Source organism: Notechis scutatus, chromosome 1 (genome assembly GCF_049901735.1).
Source record: "Notechis scutatus isolate UNSWTSFEM ecotype Mainland chromosome 1, rNotScu1.2, whole genome shotgun sequence".
NCBI lineage: Eukaryota > Metazoa > Chordata > Lepidosauria > Squamata > Elapidae > Notechis > Notechis scutatus.
In genome coordinates, this window is record NC_142009.1 from 257,802,740 (window position 1) to 257,822,680 (window position 19,941).

The 19,941-nt window shown below is 39.0% G+C and overlaps 1 protein-coding gene across 1 annotated transcript in view; it reads left to right on the forward strand.

The window, feature by feature from the left end:
- NADSYN1 (NAD synthetase 1) overlaps nucleotides 1–19,941 on the forward strand; it is a 53,189-nt gene that overhangs the window by 7,350 nt on the left and 25,898 nt on the right. Inside the window, exons 5-13 of the mRNA XM_087951124.1 lie at nucleotides 2,385–2,474; nucleotides 4,147–4,198; nucleotides 7,391–7,479; nucleotides 9,702–9,819; nucleotides 10,800–10,931; nucleotides 11,190–11,264; nucleotides 11,441–11,565; nucleotides 12,892–12,940; nucleotides 15,697–15,799. Coding sequence (XP_087807250.1) covers nucleotides 2,385–2,474; nucleotides 4,147–4,198; nucleotides 7,391–7,479; nucleotides 9,702–9,819; nucleotides 10,800–10,931; nucleotides 11,190–11,264; nucleotides 11,441–11,565; nucleotides 12,892–12,940; nucleotides 15,697–15,799 — 833 coding nt within the window. The remainder of the gene's footprint in view (nucleotides 1–2,384; nucleotides 2,475–4,146; nucleotides 4,199–7,390; nucleotides 7,480–9,701; nucleotides 9,820–10,799; nucleotides 10,932–11,189; nucleotides 11,265–11,440; nucleotides 11,566–12,891; nucleotides 12,941–15,696; nucleotides 15,800–19,941) is intronic.

Genomic DNA, 19,941 nt, shown 5'->3' on the forward strand with positions numbered 1-19,941 from the left:
TGAAATAATGAAGATTTTAATGCACATACTGAAGTTTTTCACGTTAAGAGAGTAAGAGAAAGTTGAAAAGTGGGAAATAGAGCTGTTGTTGGAGTTTTGGAGAGATGGAGAAGATAGTTGGAAAGGCAAGATAAATTTAGGCAGCATTGCTTTTGAGGATTTTGCCAGTTCCAGAATGAATAAATAACTCTGAAGCTTTGCCTATTCCAGGATGTTCCTAAGAACACTGAAGAGTTCCAGAGCAAAAGGAAGATCATTGAAAATGAAGGACAAGTATATTTCTAGCGTTTTACCCTTCATAAAATTTTGAGAGAGGAAAGGATCTGAAAAATCAGCTAGCCATTCAGAGATTGCTCACCAAGTGTAATTAAAGCCTTTGTTTAACTCATCAACCACAAGTTGGATAGGATCAGTGGTGGGATTGAAAAGTTCCCTCCTTGGTTCTGTGGGCATGCTTGGTGGGCAATTTTAGGCTCAAAGTGTCCCACTCTAATCAGCTAATTAAACCATAACACCTGCAAAGGGTTCCTGAGCTTTTAAATGATCTCTCAGTCTGGTTCAGTAGGAATCACAATCATAGGAGAGACTGCTGATCTGACAGTTGTGCAGAAAACTATCATTGACACCCTCCATAAGGAGGGAAAGCCTCAAAAGATAATTATAAAAGTAGTTGGATGTTCCCAAAGTGCTGTATCAAAGCACATTAATAGAAAGTTATGTGGAAGGGAAAAATGTGGAAGAAAAAGGTGCACAAGCAGCAGGGATGACCGCAGCCTGGAGTGGATTGTCAGGAAAAGGCCATTCAAAAGTGTTGGGGACTTTCCCAAGGAGAGGACTGAGGCTGGAGTCAGTGCATCAAGAGCCACCACACACAGACGAATCCTGGACATGGGCTTCAAATGTGGTATTCCTCTTGTCAAGCCGCTCCTGAACAACAAACAACATCAGAAGCGTCTTACCTGGGCTACAGAAAAACAGACCTGGTCTGTTGCTCAGTGGTCCAAAGTCCTCTTTTCTGGTGAGAGCAACTTTTGCATCTCATTTGGAAACCGAGGACCCAGAGTCTGGAGGAAGAATGGAGAGGCACACACTGCAAGATGCTTGAAGTCCAGTGTGAAGTTTCCACAGTCTGTGTTGATTTGGGGAGCCATGTCATCTGCTGGTGTTGGTCCACTATGCTTCATTAAGTCCAGGGTCAACGCAGCCATCTACCAGGAGATTTTGGAGCACTTCATGCTTCCTTCCGCAGACGAGCTTTATGGGGATGCTGACTTCATTTTCCAGCAGAACCTGGCATCTGCCCACACTGCCAAAAGCACCAAAACCTGGTTCAATGACCATGGGATTACTGTGCTTGATTGGCCAGGAAACTCGCCTGACCTGAACCCCATAGAGAATCTATGGGGCATTGCCAAGAGAAAGATGAGAGACATGAGACCGAACAATGCAGAAGAGCTGAAGGCCGCTATTGAAGCATCCTGGTCTTCCATATCACCTCAGCAGTGCCACAGGCAGATAGCTTCCATGCCACGCTGCATTGAGGCAGTAATTGCTGCAAAAGGGGCCCAAACCAAGTACTGAGTACATCTGCATGCTTATACTTTTCAAAGGTCCGATATTGTTCTCTGTACAATCCTTGTTTTATTGATTGCATGTAATCTAATTTTCTGAGATTGTGGATTTGGGGTTTTCATGAGCTGTAAGCCATAATCATCACAATTATGATGAATCATGGCTTGAACTATCTTGCTTTGCATGTAATGAGTCTATCTCATATATTAGTTTCACCTTTTAAGTTGCATTACTGAAATAACTGAACTTTTGCACGATATTCTAATTTTTGGAGTTTCACCTGTAAAAGACAAGGTGGTGTGCCTTTTTCAGGAGGCAAAATATTTCAGAATGTTGGAGCGATTCCAGAGAAGACACGCTATCAACCCACATAACTTTATATACAGTAGGGATTCTCAGTAGTCCTCCATGAGACAGATCCTGATGAAGTAAATGGTTCTGTAGGTATCTGGGAACCAAGCCATGTAGGCCTTTAAAAGTGACAACCAACTTTTTGAATTCTTGGAAGCAATGAACAGACAGGAAAGGGAGGGAGAGAGAGAAAGGTGGGGGGGTCTTCACTGGAAAATGGTTCTGTGTCAGTATTCTTAAAATGTGCTGCCCAGAACTGGATGTAACCAGAAGTATGGCAGGCTAGAATCATGGCTTCTTGTTATAATTCTGTTCACATAGCCTAGAATTTGTATGTTTGACTCTCTTTCAGTGGATTTGGTCTTTTTCAAATATGGTAAGTTATCATTTAAAACAAATCTCTTTTTTTCTTGGTTGCATGGTATATGCTTGTAACAGGTTTTCTTTTTGTTTTGATCAAGAAAAATTCTTCTGATACGGCCAAAGATAGCATTGGCAAATTCAGGAAACTATCGAGAAATGAGGTGGTTCACTCCTTGGAATAGATTACGGTAACCTCTCTTTGTATTTGTTTCTGCGCAAATTAGTCTGAACATTTGGGTTGCCTTTGATATTTGCCACTGTAAGTCTGCATTGAAAGATCCTTTGGAAGACATTGCTATTTTAGAAAATATTTAGGATATTAGCATCCCTGTATTCTACATCATTGCTGATAATACTTGCTAAACGATGGCAGACCTGTAATAATATAATGGCTTTGCAAGACACTAGATTCTAATTGTCTTAACTTGTATAGAATAATGTAAACAAACTATGTTCTCTATGCAAATAATGATCGGTAGATAAAACTGAGAACTGGTTCTGCTTGTGGCATTATAGGAGCTTTTCTTCAACCCTTTTCCAACAAGCATCTCTGGAGTATACCAGTATGTGCTCATCTATCTCACTCATTTTTGATGGATCTTATTGGGTTAGCTGCAGGGATGGGATCCGACTGGTATAACTACCGGTTCTGTCGCTCTGTGTCACGCGCGCATGCACGAGTCACGCAAGTACAATTTACAACCTGCTGAGCTGCCCAGACAGCTGAACAGTGCTGCATGCAAGTGCGCAGCGGTTGGAAAAGCCCTTTTTTCCTGCTTTTTCAACCGCAGCTGTGTCGCACAAAGCAGCTGCAGTTGAAAAAGCAGGAAATAAAGGTCAGATAAGAGTCCAGGCAGGCGGGCGGGCCAAAACAGCAGCAGACATAGAACCGGTTCTATGTCTGCTGCTCTTCAGAACTACCGGTTCTACAGAGGTGGACAGAACCAGTTGAATCCCACCTCTGATTAGCTGCCCATGGTTTCCTCACAGCAACTGGTCCCCTCCTTCAGAGCAACCTGCCTGGCTGGTAATAGAGATGTTCCATTCACACCATGTGTTTTTGCATAGAGGTTATTTGCCATGTCGGGATGTTTCACTATGGTGCTGAAGGGACCTGTCAGCTGCACTGTAGGCAGGGGTGGGATCCGACAGGGTTAACTACCGGTTCGGTGATTTAAGAGGTTCAGTGATTTACGATGTGCTTCCCTGCACGCTGCTTGTGTGCGCCTGTAAATCGTCATCAGCACACTGCGTGCAAAGAAGCAGCCTTTGAAAAAACACTTTTTTCCTGCTTTTTTAACTGCAGCTGAAGTTGAAAAAGCAGGAAACAAAGGTCAGGTAAGAGCCCGGGTGAACGGGTGGGCAAAAACATCAACAGACATAGAACCGGTTCTATGTCTGCTGCTCTTCAGAGCTACCGGTTCTACAGAGGTGGACAGAACCCGTAGAAACCCACCCCTGACTGTAGGATAGTAATATTGTCCACAAATGGCTTACAGTGAGCTGTGAATGATCTATGGGCAGCACTTGGCATCCACTGAGAAAAAAAGGTACATTTTACAGATGATGTAGCACTGAACCTCAAAAAACATTCTACATCCCCCAAATTACATCTGCCATTTTGTGACTGCACAATGCAACAGAAACAAGGTTCAAACTGCACAGATGGAAAAACCTTTATGATCTTACCAGGATTTGATTTCTAACAAAGGTATCCCAAATCAAGGGCAACAATACTAGAGGTAAAAGAGTTACCTGTGCAAAAACTGACCAGTACTATACTTAAGAATTACAGGGAAGCTGCATGTCTGTCTCTAAAATGTGTTATGTGAAAGTGTTTGAAAAGCATTTCTTTACTAGGCATGTAGAAGAATATTTTCTTCCAAGAATGATCCAAGAGATTACAGCTCAGGTAATATTCTTTTTTCCTGGATTCAAGAATGTTGTTGTTTTCTGAAAGACTAGGTGAATGGCTGAAATGAAATTCAAGTCTTTCTTCTCTGAGAATTCTTGGAGTTGTAGGCTTAGTACTTGGGAGACACCAAGTTAGATGATGATTTTCTTAACATCTTTGGAATTGCAGTTGTATAACCAATAACTTTTAATCTTGCTTCATTTCTCTTAACTTTTGAGATATGATTAAATAAAAAATAGTTCCTTGACCTAGGTACTTGCTGATACCTGTGAAATGCAAGGCATCTCACTTAAAGCAAAAGTTAAATAAAATAAACCTTGGGCTGCTTACTTTTTTCCTAAACTTTTCCAAAAAGTGATAGATCTTTTACCAGCAAGATACAAAAAATTGTAGACGGCATGTGCCTGTTTTGAAAAATACAGCAGGGGTGAGATTCTACCTGGTCGCATCTATTCGCTAGAACCGGTTGTTAACTTTCTAAGCAGTTCAGAAAACCGGTTAGAAGAAATACTTTGTTTTTTTCCACTTTACTGGCCCAATCCTGTAAGGAAGGCATTCCTTACATTGGTGGTGTTGCTTACAAAAACTGCCTCTCTGTTAACCCTTATTACATCCTTGGCAGGACTAGACTTCCTGTCTCCAGAGCTTCTCTGGAGTTTTTTTTCTCTCCTTTGCTGGTACTTTGCTGGTATCCAGCCTGAAATTGACATATGTATAGCCATTTCACTTGGAAACCTGACAGCTTGACTTTCTTAAAGGGGAAGGGTTGTTTTCAGCTTTTTACACTGCTGTTGGGGGAAATATTCCCCTGTTGGTTAGCACTTTGAAGAAATAATTGAATAACAAAGCAGAACTGCCGGAAAGAAGCTTTTAATGTCAAGGAACCAAGATGAGTGACATTCAGCAAGGCTTCTTGGCTAGCTAGAAAGATTGACATTCAAACATGAGTTTACATACCCTTTCTGAGTTTGGTCTAAAACTAGTTTTTGGTGAAGTTTAATCCTGTGTTTATTGATGGGATAATTTTCCCTATTCAGCTTTGTTTAGAAGGAAAAAGGTTGATCTCTGTTCCTGAAAAGAAACTGGGTTGAGAAATCTGGCTAGTTCCTGTGTCTATTTGTTCTGATAATTGGTTTAAAAAGCAACAGCTACTGTTGTCATTTAATTATTTGTATTGTGTTTGAATTTTTTCCTGTCTCATGGTTTCTTTTTCTAACTGAAAAAGATAGAAAGGGGTCTTCCTTCACTGCTTTAGTGGTATTTGGCACTGATTTTTTTACTGCCATTCTGGGGGCATGTGATCTTTCCTTAAATCTGGATGATTTCCTTAGGCTATCTTGCGAGGTGAGTGAGACCAGCTGGTATCTTTAAGTGGTGCAAATGGATCTGAGGATTGCTTTTCCTGGGTGTGCTTTTTCTGGAGAGCTTAAATAACCTCTCTGCTAAAGGGTTTCACTTTATGAGCAAGAGTTGGCTGCTTGATAGTTATCACTGCATTTTAACTGTTTTAATTCCTCAAGGTGCTCAGGCACCCTGCCTGATTTGTAACTCCAGCTTGCAGGTATTTTTAATCTAATGATTGGTATGTAGGGCAGCTTTTTGCAAACAAAGAAGCTTTTTGTATTTTTGTACAGGTAATCCTTGACTTACAACAGTTCATTTAGTGACCATTCAAAGTTACAATGGCACTGAAAAAATGACTTAAGACCTTTTTTCACACTTACAACTGTTGCAGCATCCCCACGGTCATGAGAGGCCAGGTGAAGAGAAGCACCCCTCGATCTGAATGATGTTGAGTTGGCCACACCCACCCAGTCACATGACCACCAAGCTATGCCCACCAACTAAGCCACGCCCACAAAGCCGATTGTTTAAAAATTTGAATCCCATCCCTGAAAATACAGGCTTTATCCAAAAACTCACTTCAGCCTACATTTATTAATACTTAAGAAAGTAAGCCTTAAATATTTATTTAACTTTGCTACTTAATAAACTAAAGAAGTACTGTATTGTTTATAATTTCCAAATATTTTGTACCTGAAACTTATAGTAGTCTTACATGAAATCCATACTATAGCAGTTAGTTAGTCCTAATGGTGTTTTTTCCAATATGCAAGTAGACTTTTTTTCCCTTAGAAGTTTCACTTCCCCAAGAAACTGCTTCAATTCATAGACATATACCTGGTAGATGATATCTTTTTAATTCAGCTAAACTATGGTTTCAGAAAACAGTATAATAAAGGCAGTCAACATGTTGCTTGCAGAATGAATGCAGTCCCAGAATCTCTTCTTCCCTTGGAATTCTTAAAACTCATGCTGCTAAAATTCAAAAATGAACAGCAGCAGATTCTTGGTGCCCTTATATGCTGGTCTATGGTCTGTAATAAAATTTGGATTGGATTGGATTAGATGCATACAAAATAGAAAAGTTTAACCTATGAAAATAATAGCAAGGCAAATGTTCATTCCTACTTGGGGCTGCCTTTGAAGGCTACTTGGAAACTTCAATTGGTATAACATGTGACAGCCAACTTGCTAGCAGATGAGAGCCACTTTAGGAGCATGAAGCCTGTAGCAGGCATGTTTCCAAGTACTATTCAAAGTTCTGATTATAGGCCCTATGCAGCATGAACCCATTTTTTTCTATGGGACCACCATCTTTGGCTAGAATGTACGCATTATGTGAATTACCTTAGAGGTAGATGAGCAGATTCCTTCCCCTTGGGAGTCTGAGAAAAGTTTAGAAATGTATCAATGGCAGCCCCTTCCCTTTAAAAGACCTTATTTCATGAAAGTCAGATGACTTTCATACTTTTGACATCCTGATGTGGTGAAGACCATATTTTTGATTAAGAAATGGAGCTGAAGGTAATTCTTGTAGATGTTTTTAAAAACTGGTTTTAATTAATCATTTTTAGGTTTTATGATTTTAGAAGCTACTCAGAGTCTTGGCTAGAATACCTGCAACCAAGTATTTCATTTTCCCTTCTCATTTGCCCAACATCATTTGAGTTATTGCCCCAATGTTTCTGACCGACAAGCTATTTTCTTTGCATTTGGATATTAAGTACCTATCCATGTCTTAATCACACTTGGGATAAAAATCTTCCTTTTTATTGATCCTATTTCCAGTTATGGGTTCCTTTTATTTCATCTCTGATGGCCTATCCCCATTTTTTTTTATCTTAGGAAAGCGTTCCATTTGGTGATGCAGTACTAGCAACTTTGGATACTTGCATAGGGACTGAAATCTGTGAAGAATTATGGATACCAACCAGGTAAAAGGGATAGGCTTTAGTCATCTCTATAATTTGTTTAGAAGTGTTAACTGCACTAACTTATGTACACAAAGATATTTTTGAAGAAATTGAATATTGTTTCTTCAGTGCCTTATTTTGAACTTTTCAATAGTTCTTTCCACAGGGCTTCTGCTAAAACAATACGCAACAAACCAGAACTTGCCAGATTATCATGCAGAAATGTTTGTTTCCCAAATGGAAATGTCATAATTATTAGAGATAAGGATTCTCTGAAGGTGGTATTAACATATGGGAATGTAGATAAAAGATTCCTATATGTTAATACCACCTTCAGAGGACCCTTATCTTTCATTACTTTTTAATATCAGGAAAATCACAAAAAGCCAAGTAAACTCATAATTTCACTATTAGGCTGTAATATACAAGTAGCCCTTGACTTATTCAGTGACTGTTTAAAGTTGTGGTAATGCTGAATGAAGGGACTTAGGACTATAATATCCAAAATGATACTATGATCAGTTGTATCGAAGGCCTCTGAGATATTAAGGAAGGCTGGGATGCATGCACCACCCCCGTCCCATTCCTGCTATAGATCATCTACAAGCTTAGTCAGTGCCATTGGAGTACTACTTGGCCTGCAACCTGACTGAAAGTGCTCCAGATCAGGGGTCGCCAAACCACCAAACTCATAATTTTAAATCCTAGCGACCAGTAACCAGTTCTGTGGGCGTGGCCTACTTTGTGGGTATGGTTTGGTGGTCATATGACTGGCTGGGCATGGCTTGTATGTAAATATTATAAATATTGATATAAATATTGAATTTTTTTTTAAAAAGAGCAACTTTTACCCAAAATCAGGAAAAAGCAGGCAGGCAGATGAGTTGCTCACAGAATCACAGATTCGTTCAGAAATCTATCTATCTGCCATCAGCTAGCTCAGTCTGTCACATGAAATTTGCTTGCAAGCAAACTCACAACACATCATGTATGTAAATATTGAATTTTTTATAAAAATAGCAACTTTTACCCAAAACCAGGCAAAGCAGGCAGATTGAGTTGCTCACAGAATCATTAAGTGATCTATCTACCTGCCATAGGCTAGCTCAGTCTCTCAAATTTGCTTGCCATGAGTCTGCACTGAATAATAGAACCTTCAGTCATAAGGGAAGTTCAGCTGTGCTTAAAAGCAGAGCCGAAGATCTAAAGACTAGCTAGAAAGCAAGAAATCCAACAATTTCCGGCTTCCTAGCTAATCTAAATCTTACGGCACAGCAGAACAGATGATGATCGGAAAAAAGAAAAATACTAATTTTAGCAGGCAAGTTTGCCGGGTAAGGAGTGAGTGGGCAGGGAGCGTTCCTGCGGGCCATGTGGACAGCACAGCCTTGTATTTCTGCACAGCCTGGATTAATTGCTTTGGGGGGGTGCTCTGGGGGTGAGATTTCTCTGTGGCCCACCAAAATTTTCTCGCGGCCCACCGGTTGGCGACAACTGCTCCAGATGACCCACTTCCTCTTGAGCTCGAACATTGCACCCAAGCATGCTAGGTTTCCAGCACACTGAGGCCATGTGATTGCTGACATCACCGCCTCTGACAAATGAGAAAGCTACAGATGCTACTGGGTATATGTCTACTGCTCCCACAAAAATCTTCAGTGCCACTGTCATTGATGCTCAGCAATTTAGACCTGACAGCTGATTGGTGGTGCTTCCAGGCTTTCACTCTGCACCTCACAGTAGATGATCTGTGGCGTTGCTATAGCTGAATAGCTGGTTTCCAAGACTGACCAAGCTGCTATATCTCCAACATATTCTCCAGCTTCTGATGGTATCTGGGAGCCAGCTTTCTCCAAAGCTGGTTGCTGGCTGCTTAGAGACTCCAATTACTTTAGCTTTCACTACTAACTACAGGTTGGGTTTATAGAACAATTCCAGTAGCACAAGAGGAGGAATCTTTAACTTCATACACCACTACCACCACCCCTCAAATATACCATTAAAATTAACCTTCGGCTTGCCATTAATGTTAGTAAGTCAGACAATCAATCAATCAATCAATGGCAATAATTTCACTGAATTTGTATTTTTCAAACAAACAGGATGTTCCTGCTGGGTTAGTTGTTTACAAATTCCATTAACAGCTCAGTTCTTTTACTGTTTCCAGTGTGTCATAATAATAAAATGAATCTTTTGGATAGCATGGAGACAAGCTATTTATTTGCTTGCTATTTATTTTATAGCCCTCACATTGAAATGGGAATTGATGGTGTGGAAATCTTCACAAATTCCTCTGCAAGTCACCATGTGTTAAGAAAAGCACACACTCGAGTGGAGTTGGTAAATTCTGCAACAGCAAAGGTATGTTCTTGGCATATTTTTACATTATATGTAGTAATTTTTAAAATTATTGTTACTCTGTCTCCAGGAAGGTGCCAACTGAGTCCTTGTTGCCACCTGAGGCTCTCATGGACACTGTGGTATTTATCTGTTCAGTACATCTTCTCCTTATAACTTCTTACAGTTCTGTCACCAGAAATCATCTCTATGTAGAAAAGTAACTGTTTGCAGTTACAGATTTGCATTGTACCTATTAAAGGATTTCAAATCTTAAAACAGTCACGATTGCTTTGATGTAGTAAAATGCATTTTTGGCATATACTGGCTTGCTTTCACATAAAAGTCAACATTACTGTGCCCCTGGATAGCCATATTACTTCAGTGATGGCCCAAATAGTGATGCTTAATGCTATTCTGAATAAGATTGCAAAACAGTTCCTCTGCTGTTTAAAAGTACAATAAAAGGTGGTTGTAAAAGGGCTGTGAAAATATTTACAGCCCCCTCACATCCCAGACATAAACTGTTTCAACTCCTTCCCTCAAAACGACGCTATAGGGCACTGCACACCAGAACAACTAGACACAACAACAGTTTTCCCCCGAAAGCCATCACTCTGCTAAACAAATAATTCCCTCAATACTGTTCAACTATTACAAGTAGTATTCTGCACTACTATTACCGTTAATCTTCTCATCGCTCCTTATCACCCATCCCCTCCCACTTGTGACTGTATGACCGTAACTGTTGCTTGTATCCTTACGATTTATATTCATTGTTTCCTAGTATGATTTGATTGCTGATTGTACCCTGTGACTATCGTTAAGTGTTGTACATTATGATTCTTGATTCTTAACGAATGTATCTTTTCTTTTATGTATACTGAGAGTATTTACACCAAGACAAATTCCTTGTGTGTCCAATCACACTTGGCCAATAAAGTATTCTATTCTCTTGTAATTAGCAACACGTGCATTTACACTAATATACATTTGTTTTCCAGAATGGAGGAATCTACATCTTGGCAAACCAAAAAGGCTGTGATGGTGATCGCTTGTATTATGATGGATGTGCCATGATATCTATGAACGGTGCTACAGTTGCTCAAGGACATCAGTTTTTACTGGATGACATAGTAATGCTCTAGCAGGCGTGCAATGCTTGATAATGTTGTTTAATATACAATACAGTATTCCAGGAATACTCTTATCTGTGAGGGTTGGCACACAACAGGAATTTTATCAATATCAGTGGGGTTAAAAAAGCTCAAAGTGATTCTGTGCCTCCAATGTCAACTATATAACTAATTAACTACAATTGCACCATAGACCTCTAGTGAAAAAAAGTGGTTTCAAAAACAAAGGGTATTAATTTCTCTCTCACTTTTTTTTAGGAAGTCCTAGTTGCCACTTTGGATTTAGAAGACGTCAGAAGTTATAGAGCAGAAATATCGTCCCGAAACTTAGCAGTAAGAATTTCTTGCTCGCATTTTCATTTATAAATAAATGAATGTTTAACAATGTGTGTCAGGCATAACACACATTTACAAACAACGAGCATGGAGCAGAATTGTCAGGTACATTGCTTTTACTGAAAAATATTGTCTGTGTGGTGTGACTTTATTTTTCTTTTTTAATTGACCAGGCAAGCAAAGCGATTCCTTATCCTAGAATAAAAGTAAACTTTGCATTGTCAAGTTCCGATGATATATGCACACCTACAAGTGAATCTATTCAGTGGAAGTATCATAGTCCTGAGGAGGAGATCAGGTAGGCAAAATAGGTTATCTATGACTTTTCCTGCACCAAGAACATGTGGCTGGAAGCTATGGGGGGGACGAATAGATAGCAGAGGGACATAGCAGCATATACTCAGAATTGGTAGAAGATTTGGTTGGTTAGGTGTAATTCCTATAGTCTTTAGCCACTCTGTCTTCATTCTTTTTAGCTTAATTCTGCTTTTCTTTTCTATAAGAATGATCTTATAGACAGAATTAGGAGAGAGGAATATCCTTTCTTAGCCAATTTTCTTTATTACAACTAAGAGTTTAACTACAAATTAGTTTTAACTAGATAACTAGTACAATGTCTGCATAATCCATAAAGATTCCCAATTTAAATTTGCATAAAATGATGTCATATGGCAGGGGGTACCCAACCTGTGGGCCAGAGTCCACTGGTGAGGGGGCTGTGAGGGGTTTGCTGGCGGGCTGTAGAAATGACTGGAGAGCATGCACAGACATGCATCCTCATTTGGGCAAGCAGTGAGCGAAGGTGTGCACACTCTCTCCATTTGTGTGCACTTGTAAGCCACTCGTGTGAACCATCCCTCCTCCCTCCACTGGTCTGCAAAGCTGGAAACATTGGGGAACTCTACCAGGGGTGGGATTCTACCGGTTCAGACCGGTTCGGGTGAACCGGACGTTAAGTTTTCATCTGGTTTGCCGAACCGGTATTTCAACTGACCGGCTGGCCCAGCCCACCCTGCTCCGCCCCTTTCAGGAGTCTCCACGCGATGCAGGTAAGTACAGGGTCTGTGCGGAGGCTCTGGGAGGGGGAAAAACAGGCCTTCTGGAAGTCCAACTTCTGGAGGACCTCCAGAGCCCGGGGGAGACCATTTTTGCCTTCCCAGAGGACCAGGGAAGGCTTCTGGAACCTTGGGAGGGCGAAAAATGGCCCTCCTGGAAGTTCTGGTAGGCCACGCCCACCGTGGCCATGCCCACCCACCAACCGGGCAGTGAACCGGTTGTTGGGATTTTTTGAATCCCATCCCTGAACTCTGCCCTATGGTATCATATGCCTCTGGAAATTATCTTTTCTGGAAGGAAGGAATTTTCATTTAGAGTAAGAACCTTCAGCTGCAGTGAGGGCACAAGAACTTTGAATAAAACCTAAGCTCTTTGGAATTTCTTCTGAGTAACCCCTACATAATTGTGCTATATGTAATGGATAATTGTGCACAACATAAATAAAGGAGCATTGCTTTGCTATAAAACATTAATGACAGTAACTTGTGATCCCCGGAAGACAAATGACATGATTTTGTGAAAGTGTGCTTTTTAATATTTGTTTTAAAACATGTCCGCTGTATTTCAGCCTAGGTCCAGCATGTTGGCTTTGGGACTACTTAAGGTGCAGTAAACAGGTAAATAAATTTTTTTATTGACCCAAATTCTAAGCAATGGTAAAAACTGTATGAAGATTTAGGGAAAGAAGGGAAGGTGTGTGTCTCTGTGTGTATGTATAAAGTAGAACTTGCAGTAGCGGTGGATCTATATATGTTGCCTTTGTGCTGTTTATGACTCACCACTTGCAACATCATCTGTTTGACGGCTTGATGCGGCTCTAGAGCAGTTGCAATGAAATTGAAACTGGTTTACACAGGAAGAGCTTGGGAATGGGCATTTTGCTATTGGCAAAACACCTGCCTGCCTTTCAACAGAGCATAGTTCCCTATTAGAGCAGGTGTCACTCAAGGATTAGTTGCTTAGACCTGGCCCATGGGGCCTCCCTAGAAATAGTGAAGGACTGGCCTGAGATGCCTCTACCAGTGAAAACAGAGCTTGGGAGGTCCTCATATGGCCCTCAGAGGCTCCATTTTCAGTCACGATGGCCTCCTGCAGTCCTCTACCAGCAAAAAAGGAGCTTCGGTGGGCCGAGTGATGTCAAGCCCCCCCCCCCCGGCCCCCCCAAGGTCAAATAACCCTGATGCAGCCCTCAATGAAATCGAGTTTGACACCCTTATATTTTTTTGCTCAGGTTTCACCCTGAGCAAAGGGATAATGCCTTAGTGGCTTTGCAGCTGAAATTTTTGAACATAATTTGAAGTAAGTGAATGCATCATGAGTTAGAATTGTGATGAGTGGTGCCTGGTGTTTGCAGCACTGCCCATCTGCTAATGACTTAAAGCTGGGATCCCCAATCTTTGAGTCAATAGGCATACAGTGGAACGTCCGGTCACGACTGTAATTCGTTCCGTAACTTTGGTTGGAACCTGGTTTGGTAGTGACCGCAAGTGAGACTGTGCATGCGCCTACAAAAAAAATTAGTGCAGAAAGGGAAATTGGCATGGAAAGGGAATCTGCCATGGCCGTGTTTGATCGCTATCCGATTTTTGAATCGTGATCCAATTAAAAAATGTCAGGGTTTTTTTGGTCGGAACCCGATTTGGTAGCGGTCAGAAGTGTTTGTGAACAGAGGTTCCACTGTATTTGGAAATTATGAGCATGCTATGCATACTCTCATAAATGGAGGTAACTCCAATTTATGAGAGTATTTATAAACTCTATACATGAAATGTAGCAAACTCCTTACGTCAGAACTCATCTTTATACTATACAGATGAACATCCTTTTAATTAAGTAATAATTACCCGGTGATAATCATCTGGAGATATCAAATGCCTTTAATATCTGTAGGTTTCGACTGACCAACCCAACCCAGCAAGCACTGATGAGACGATCCAATCTCTTAATGCAGGGCTGTCAAGCTCTTGGCCAGAAGGGGAAAAAACTCCTGATACGTCACATGATGCTCCTATGATGGCATGAGTTTGACACCCCTGCAAAGCTTTATTGAGTACATCATTTCGGCACAGCACGTAAGCAAAAACCAGTTTTAGGGAATTCCCAGGCAATTCAGTATAATTAAAATATAGAATCTTCCTTCGCCCCATTAGTGTAGGTCTAATTAGGTGTCCAGATGTTTATTGGAAAGATCTAGTTTCTTGTTATTGTCTGGAATACACATTCCTTTCAAAAGTGAAAGTAGTTTGAAAACACTTTGAAGCTTGATATCTAAAGATAAATCTACAAAATAAACTGCTTTAGTCTGCTGCTTTTCTCTGAAGTTAGTAGTTTCTAATTGACTTGTTGTCTAATTAAAAGAATCTTTATAGAGAGTGGAGACAGGAAACTTAGTAAGCTCCAAGGCTTAACGAGAAAGGCTTAATTTGGAAAAATGCTACAGTCGGTTAACTATACTATTGCTGCCATAAGTTGGTATACAAATTTAATTGTGCTGATAATATATTTACAAAGTATATTTAGGCAGTGTGCACTTGCCAGGACACTCATAATTTATATTTTATGAGGTTATTTGTCATAATTCAGAAAGGCTGATAGGGTGGGAAGGGGAATATAAAACAATTCAAATACCAATTCTTCCATACTCTTATGTAATGGCTCTCTTTAATTATCGTTGTTAAGAGAGACAGCTCTGAAAAGAGAAGATCCAAATAGTAGACACAGATAGTCTTTGACGTACAACAGTTCACTTAGTGACTGTTTGAAGTTACAATGGCACTGAAAAAAGTGACTTATCACCATTTTTCACACTTACGACCTTTGCAGCATCCCCATGGTCATGTGTTTCACATTTATGATGCTTGCAGTCTCCCAAGATCATGTGATCCCCTTTTGTGACCTTCTGACAAGCAAAGTCAATAGGGAAGCCAGCTTCACTTAACAACAGTGTTACTAATTTAACAACTGCTGTGATTCAGTTAACAAATATGGCAAAACTCACAACATGCAAAATGAAGCAAAACTCACTTAACAAATTTCTTACTTCACAACATAAGTTTTGGGCTCAATTGTGGTCCTAACTTGAGGACTACCCGTAGTCTCAGACAAACTGATACAAATAACCTTCTTGTCTTAACTTTACAGCTGCAGGATTTTAGACAATATTTTCTACATCTGTTTTCAAATAGATTTAAAATTGTAAATTACCGGTAACCTTCATTTTGAATGTTAATAATTATGGGCTATTCATGGATAATTGTGGCTAGAAATAAGTAATGTTGAGCTATAAAATGAACAGTTTGAAGATACAACTGAAGAATTGAATACATGGTTCCCAACAATGTCCTAATTTGGTTTCCTTATTGTAATTGTTAAGGGAGGATTTTTCTTGCCACTTAGTGGTGGTGTGGACAGTTCTGCTGCAGCCTGCATTGTCTATTCCATGTGTCTTCAGATTTGTCATGCAGTAAAAAATGGAAGTAAGTGCACTTGAGCAGTATGGGTTACCAAAGGTTAGTTGTAGTTGTGTCAGTTTTCATATTTCTAGGAAACCCTTTCTATGTTTAATTTGTTCATTGATCATAAATTACATCATTGACATCATTTGACATTAACCTTTTTAGAAATTGTACAAAATGAACTGAACCTTTTGCCCTTAACCATTAATCTAGAGTGTATCTTTGAGCAATTCTCCGAGCATTTAACATGTGGTACAGTATTAGGAAATTATACTTACAATTTATTATAATTATAAATTGTAACTATAATTAAGGCTTTGCTGTGCTTTGAATTTGAAAAGGAAAATAGAATGCCTTGAAGCATATGGTGAAAATATACTTCTGTAATATCTGTTGACAACTTCTTAAACCAACTACATTTTGTCCTAAAACCATGCAGCTTGCCTTTCCACAGCTGTAATAAAATGCTGGGAAAAGATGCACATTTGCCTCTTGGAAATTGAAGTACTATGCCCACCTATTCCAGGTTGTACTTTGGCTAGGCTGCTAATAAACTGATGAAGTTTTTAGTCTCTGTCTGTATAACACGTGTCACCTAAAATTTCCAGAGCTTGACTGCAGCTGTATTTTCTAGAAAAAAAAATTAGTAGTGTGAGCAAAATCAATAATTGTTGGTTTGTTACCAGTCCTCTCACTGAGATGTACCCAAGAGGCCTTCATGTAACTCTAATCCTTTTTTGCCACACAATTTGAAAACTACATAGGTAGTATATGTCTATATCTAGAGCATTTACTAACTAAATAGGGTGGAATTAGCTTTAAAGGTTTAGAACTTTGTTGTTTGATCTGTTTCTTGCATAATGCTTAAAACAAATGATTTTTGAGTTCTGTATCACAATTCTTTTTCTCCAATATATAATATGTGTTACAATATATCTGCTTATCAAAATAATTACAGTGGAGAAAATTATAATGTTGATTGCCAAAAATTCCCTGAGATAATTGCTATTGGCTATTGTCTTTTTTGAAATGCTGCTGTATTAATTTAGGAGGAGGAAACATCAAAGGATAAAGTTATAAGTGGTATCAGCAGTATCAACATTCTCCTCAACTTCAATCCATGGAAATAGTTTCCTTTTAACTTCAGTGAAGGGGTGCCCAGCCCGTATTTTCAGGAATCCATATATTCCCAGAGCCCATTTTTATTATTTAACTTGGAGATTCCCAATACTATAATTACTAAAAACTGGGCAAAGAGATATTAATATATCACACGCGACCTCTCTTTACAGGATGAGAAGTTAGGATATGGCCCCTTCTGAGCCAGTTTCTCATTATGCAGCTGCAGGTTGTCCCTTCTTTAATCCACTTGTCTTTCTCAAGTTCTTTCTCACATACCATTAGATTAACTTTCTAAAACTATAACTAACTGTGTGTGTGTGCATGTGTAACTTTCTAAAACTATAACTATAACAAATTTATATATATATATATATATATATATATATATATATATATATATATATATATATATATATATATATATATAATGAGACGAACACAATACAGAAGCCTGATGATAGCAGATGAGATTCTGCTGAAACGTTGCTACAACTTTAAAAGCACAACTATAATGACATAGTAAAATACCCGAACAAAGCTGAATACCATACATATAAATACCCACAAAAACTTAAGAAAACAAACAAATATATATATATTTTTCTTAAGTTTTTGCGGGTACTTACATGTATGGTATTCAGCTTTGTTCGGGTATTTTACCACAGACGGTACTCACAGACGGACACAATACAGAAGCCTGATGATGGCAGATGAGATTCTGTCGAAACGTTGCTACAACTTTAAAAGCACAACTACAATGACGTGGGAAAATACCCGAACAAAGCTGAATACCATACATATATATATACATACATACATACATACATACATACATACACACATACACATATACATATACATATACATATACATATACATATACATATACATACAAACACACACACACACCATATTTTTCGGTGTATAAGATACACTTCCCCCCCAAAGTGGGTGGAAATGTCTGTGCATCTTATACACGAAATATTGTTGAAGGAACGGGCCAAAAACAGGGTGCATGGAGGCCAAAAATAGGATACAGAGGCTGAAAATGGGGCATGCGGGGTCGACAATAGGTGATGGCTATCTCTACAGACTGAAACAGTGGACAGTGGGGAGGCCAATCCAACCAATAATCAGCTGATTGTGCTCAGTCAGGCTGTGCTGAAGCTGACCAGGCTGTTTGCTGTTTGCTGCAAGGAGGCAAATTGTTGGGAGGCAGAGGCAGATTTTTTTTTTCTTGTTTTGCTCCCCAAAAGCTAGGTGCATCTTATACTTCAGAGCACCTTATAGTCTGAATATGTATGTATGTATGTATGAGATTTGCATAAAAATAAATCAACAGACTTTTGATAATCTAATCCATAGGATGCTTTATTAGGGAAGATACTGCAGTATTGGACCCCCAACTCCCAAACCAACCATATTTAGGAGGAAGTAGACGCTTCCATTTAGTAAATACAGCTTATATAGGTTTATCAAATCACATGGTTACATAACACTTCCTGTTGTCCATGCATAGAAGTTATACAACGTTTTCATAAGGAAGTTCCAACCTCTCATGGAAGACTCCCAACATTCTCATTATAATTATATGTCTTGTTTTTCTCCAAATGGTTACACAAGTGATCATTAATATTCCTATAATATCAAGATGATCTTATAAACCTAAGCCAGAGAACAAATGGTTTCATAACCAGACAGAGCACGAGCAAAACATGTTTCATGACTGTTCTGATCTCTAACGAGTCACACAGAGAACAAATATGGCTTCAGGCTTGCTCTTTATATTCTCAGGTGTATATGGCAAATTTCTATATATAACAAACCCACCGTTTTTCTTTTGATCATCTTTTGATCACCTGTGATCACCATTACACCTGAGAACTACCATCAAACCATTTTTCTTAAGCTTCCAAGAGCTGAAACACAACTTACATATCATCACATTCTGCAAAAGAAGCATCACTAAACACTAATCTTTTTTCTCTATATTTCTTTACAGGTTCATCCACAGATTCATGTTCAGCACCTCATAATATAATTTGATTTCTTTGTTTATATTCTTAGCATGGGCAGTTGCCATAATGGTCATTAAACAACCAATTGTACAGGCATTGTATTAACTGTTATAAATGCATATGCATATGCTCCACAAAACATAAACCAACCTCTAAGTAAATACAACACATGTGTCATTCTACCTGCGTCTTCAACCTCTGTACAAAAAAAACCCCTTCAAATAAGTATAAATTGTTTTGTCATCTAGATGTTTATACTTAATACAGTCATAAGCTGGAAAAACTGTCTTAACTTCAATGATCAACTTCTAATATTTCCATTTAGTTGGCTTCACAAGAGATCCAAACAAAGTAATCACCTTTGACAAATTATACAAAATATAAGCATCAGGGTGTATAATAATCTTAAACTCTGCTATAAAAAAAATCTTCCTGGCACTGGAACTTCTATAAAACAAGTCGACATGATGTCTGTAACTGTAGACTCTCCTTTCACACAAAAAGAAAAACTATTCAAAGTTACTCTCATTTATTCCAGAAAAACATTTCCACTTTTCGCAATAGGCTCTTTTCCTTCAGTATCTTACACTTCTACGTAAAACTCTTGGTGCTTCAAGACATCCAACTGTACATCTACCTTTCCAGTTAAATGAACATTTTACACTAGCTAAACTGTCACACAAAAACATCAACTTCATTAGAGTACTTCTTAATTCAATAAATGGCATAAATAATCCCTTCTCCAAATCTCATATAAGAAGGAGAATAATTGCCATACATGTCAAAACAACGATCATATAGTTGTTCCATCCTCATAGACAAGTCCTTATGTCATATGTGCGGTTACATATTGGGTATTTTCTCAAATACAAACCATCATTCAAGGCGGATCTTATACAGATTCCAGCCTCAGCCATAGGTTTCATCAATGTCAGTGATATCTGCCCTTCATATTCTGTACTGTCGGGTTCAGTTTGGAAACATAGCTGTTGCCACGTTAATGGATAATCAGGCAATACCTCA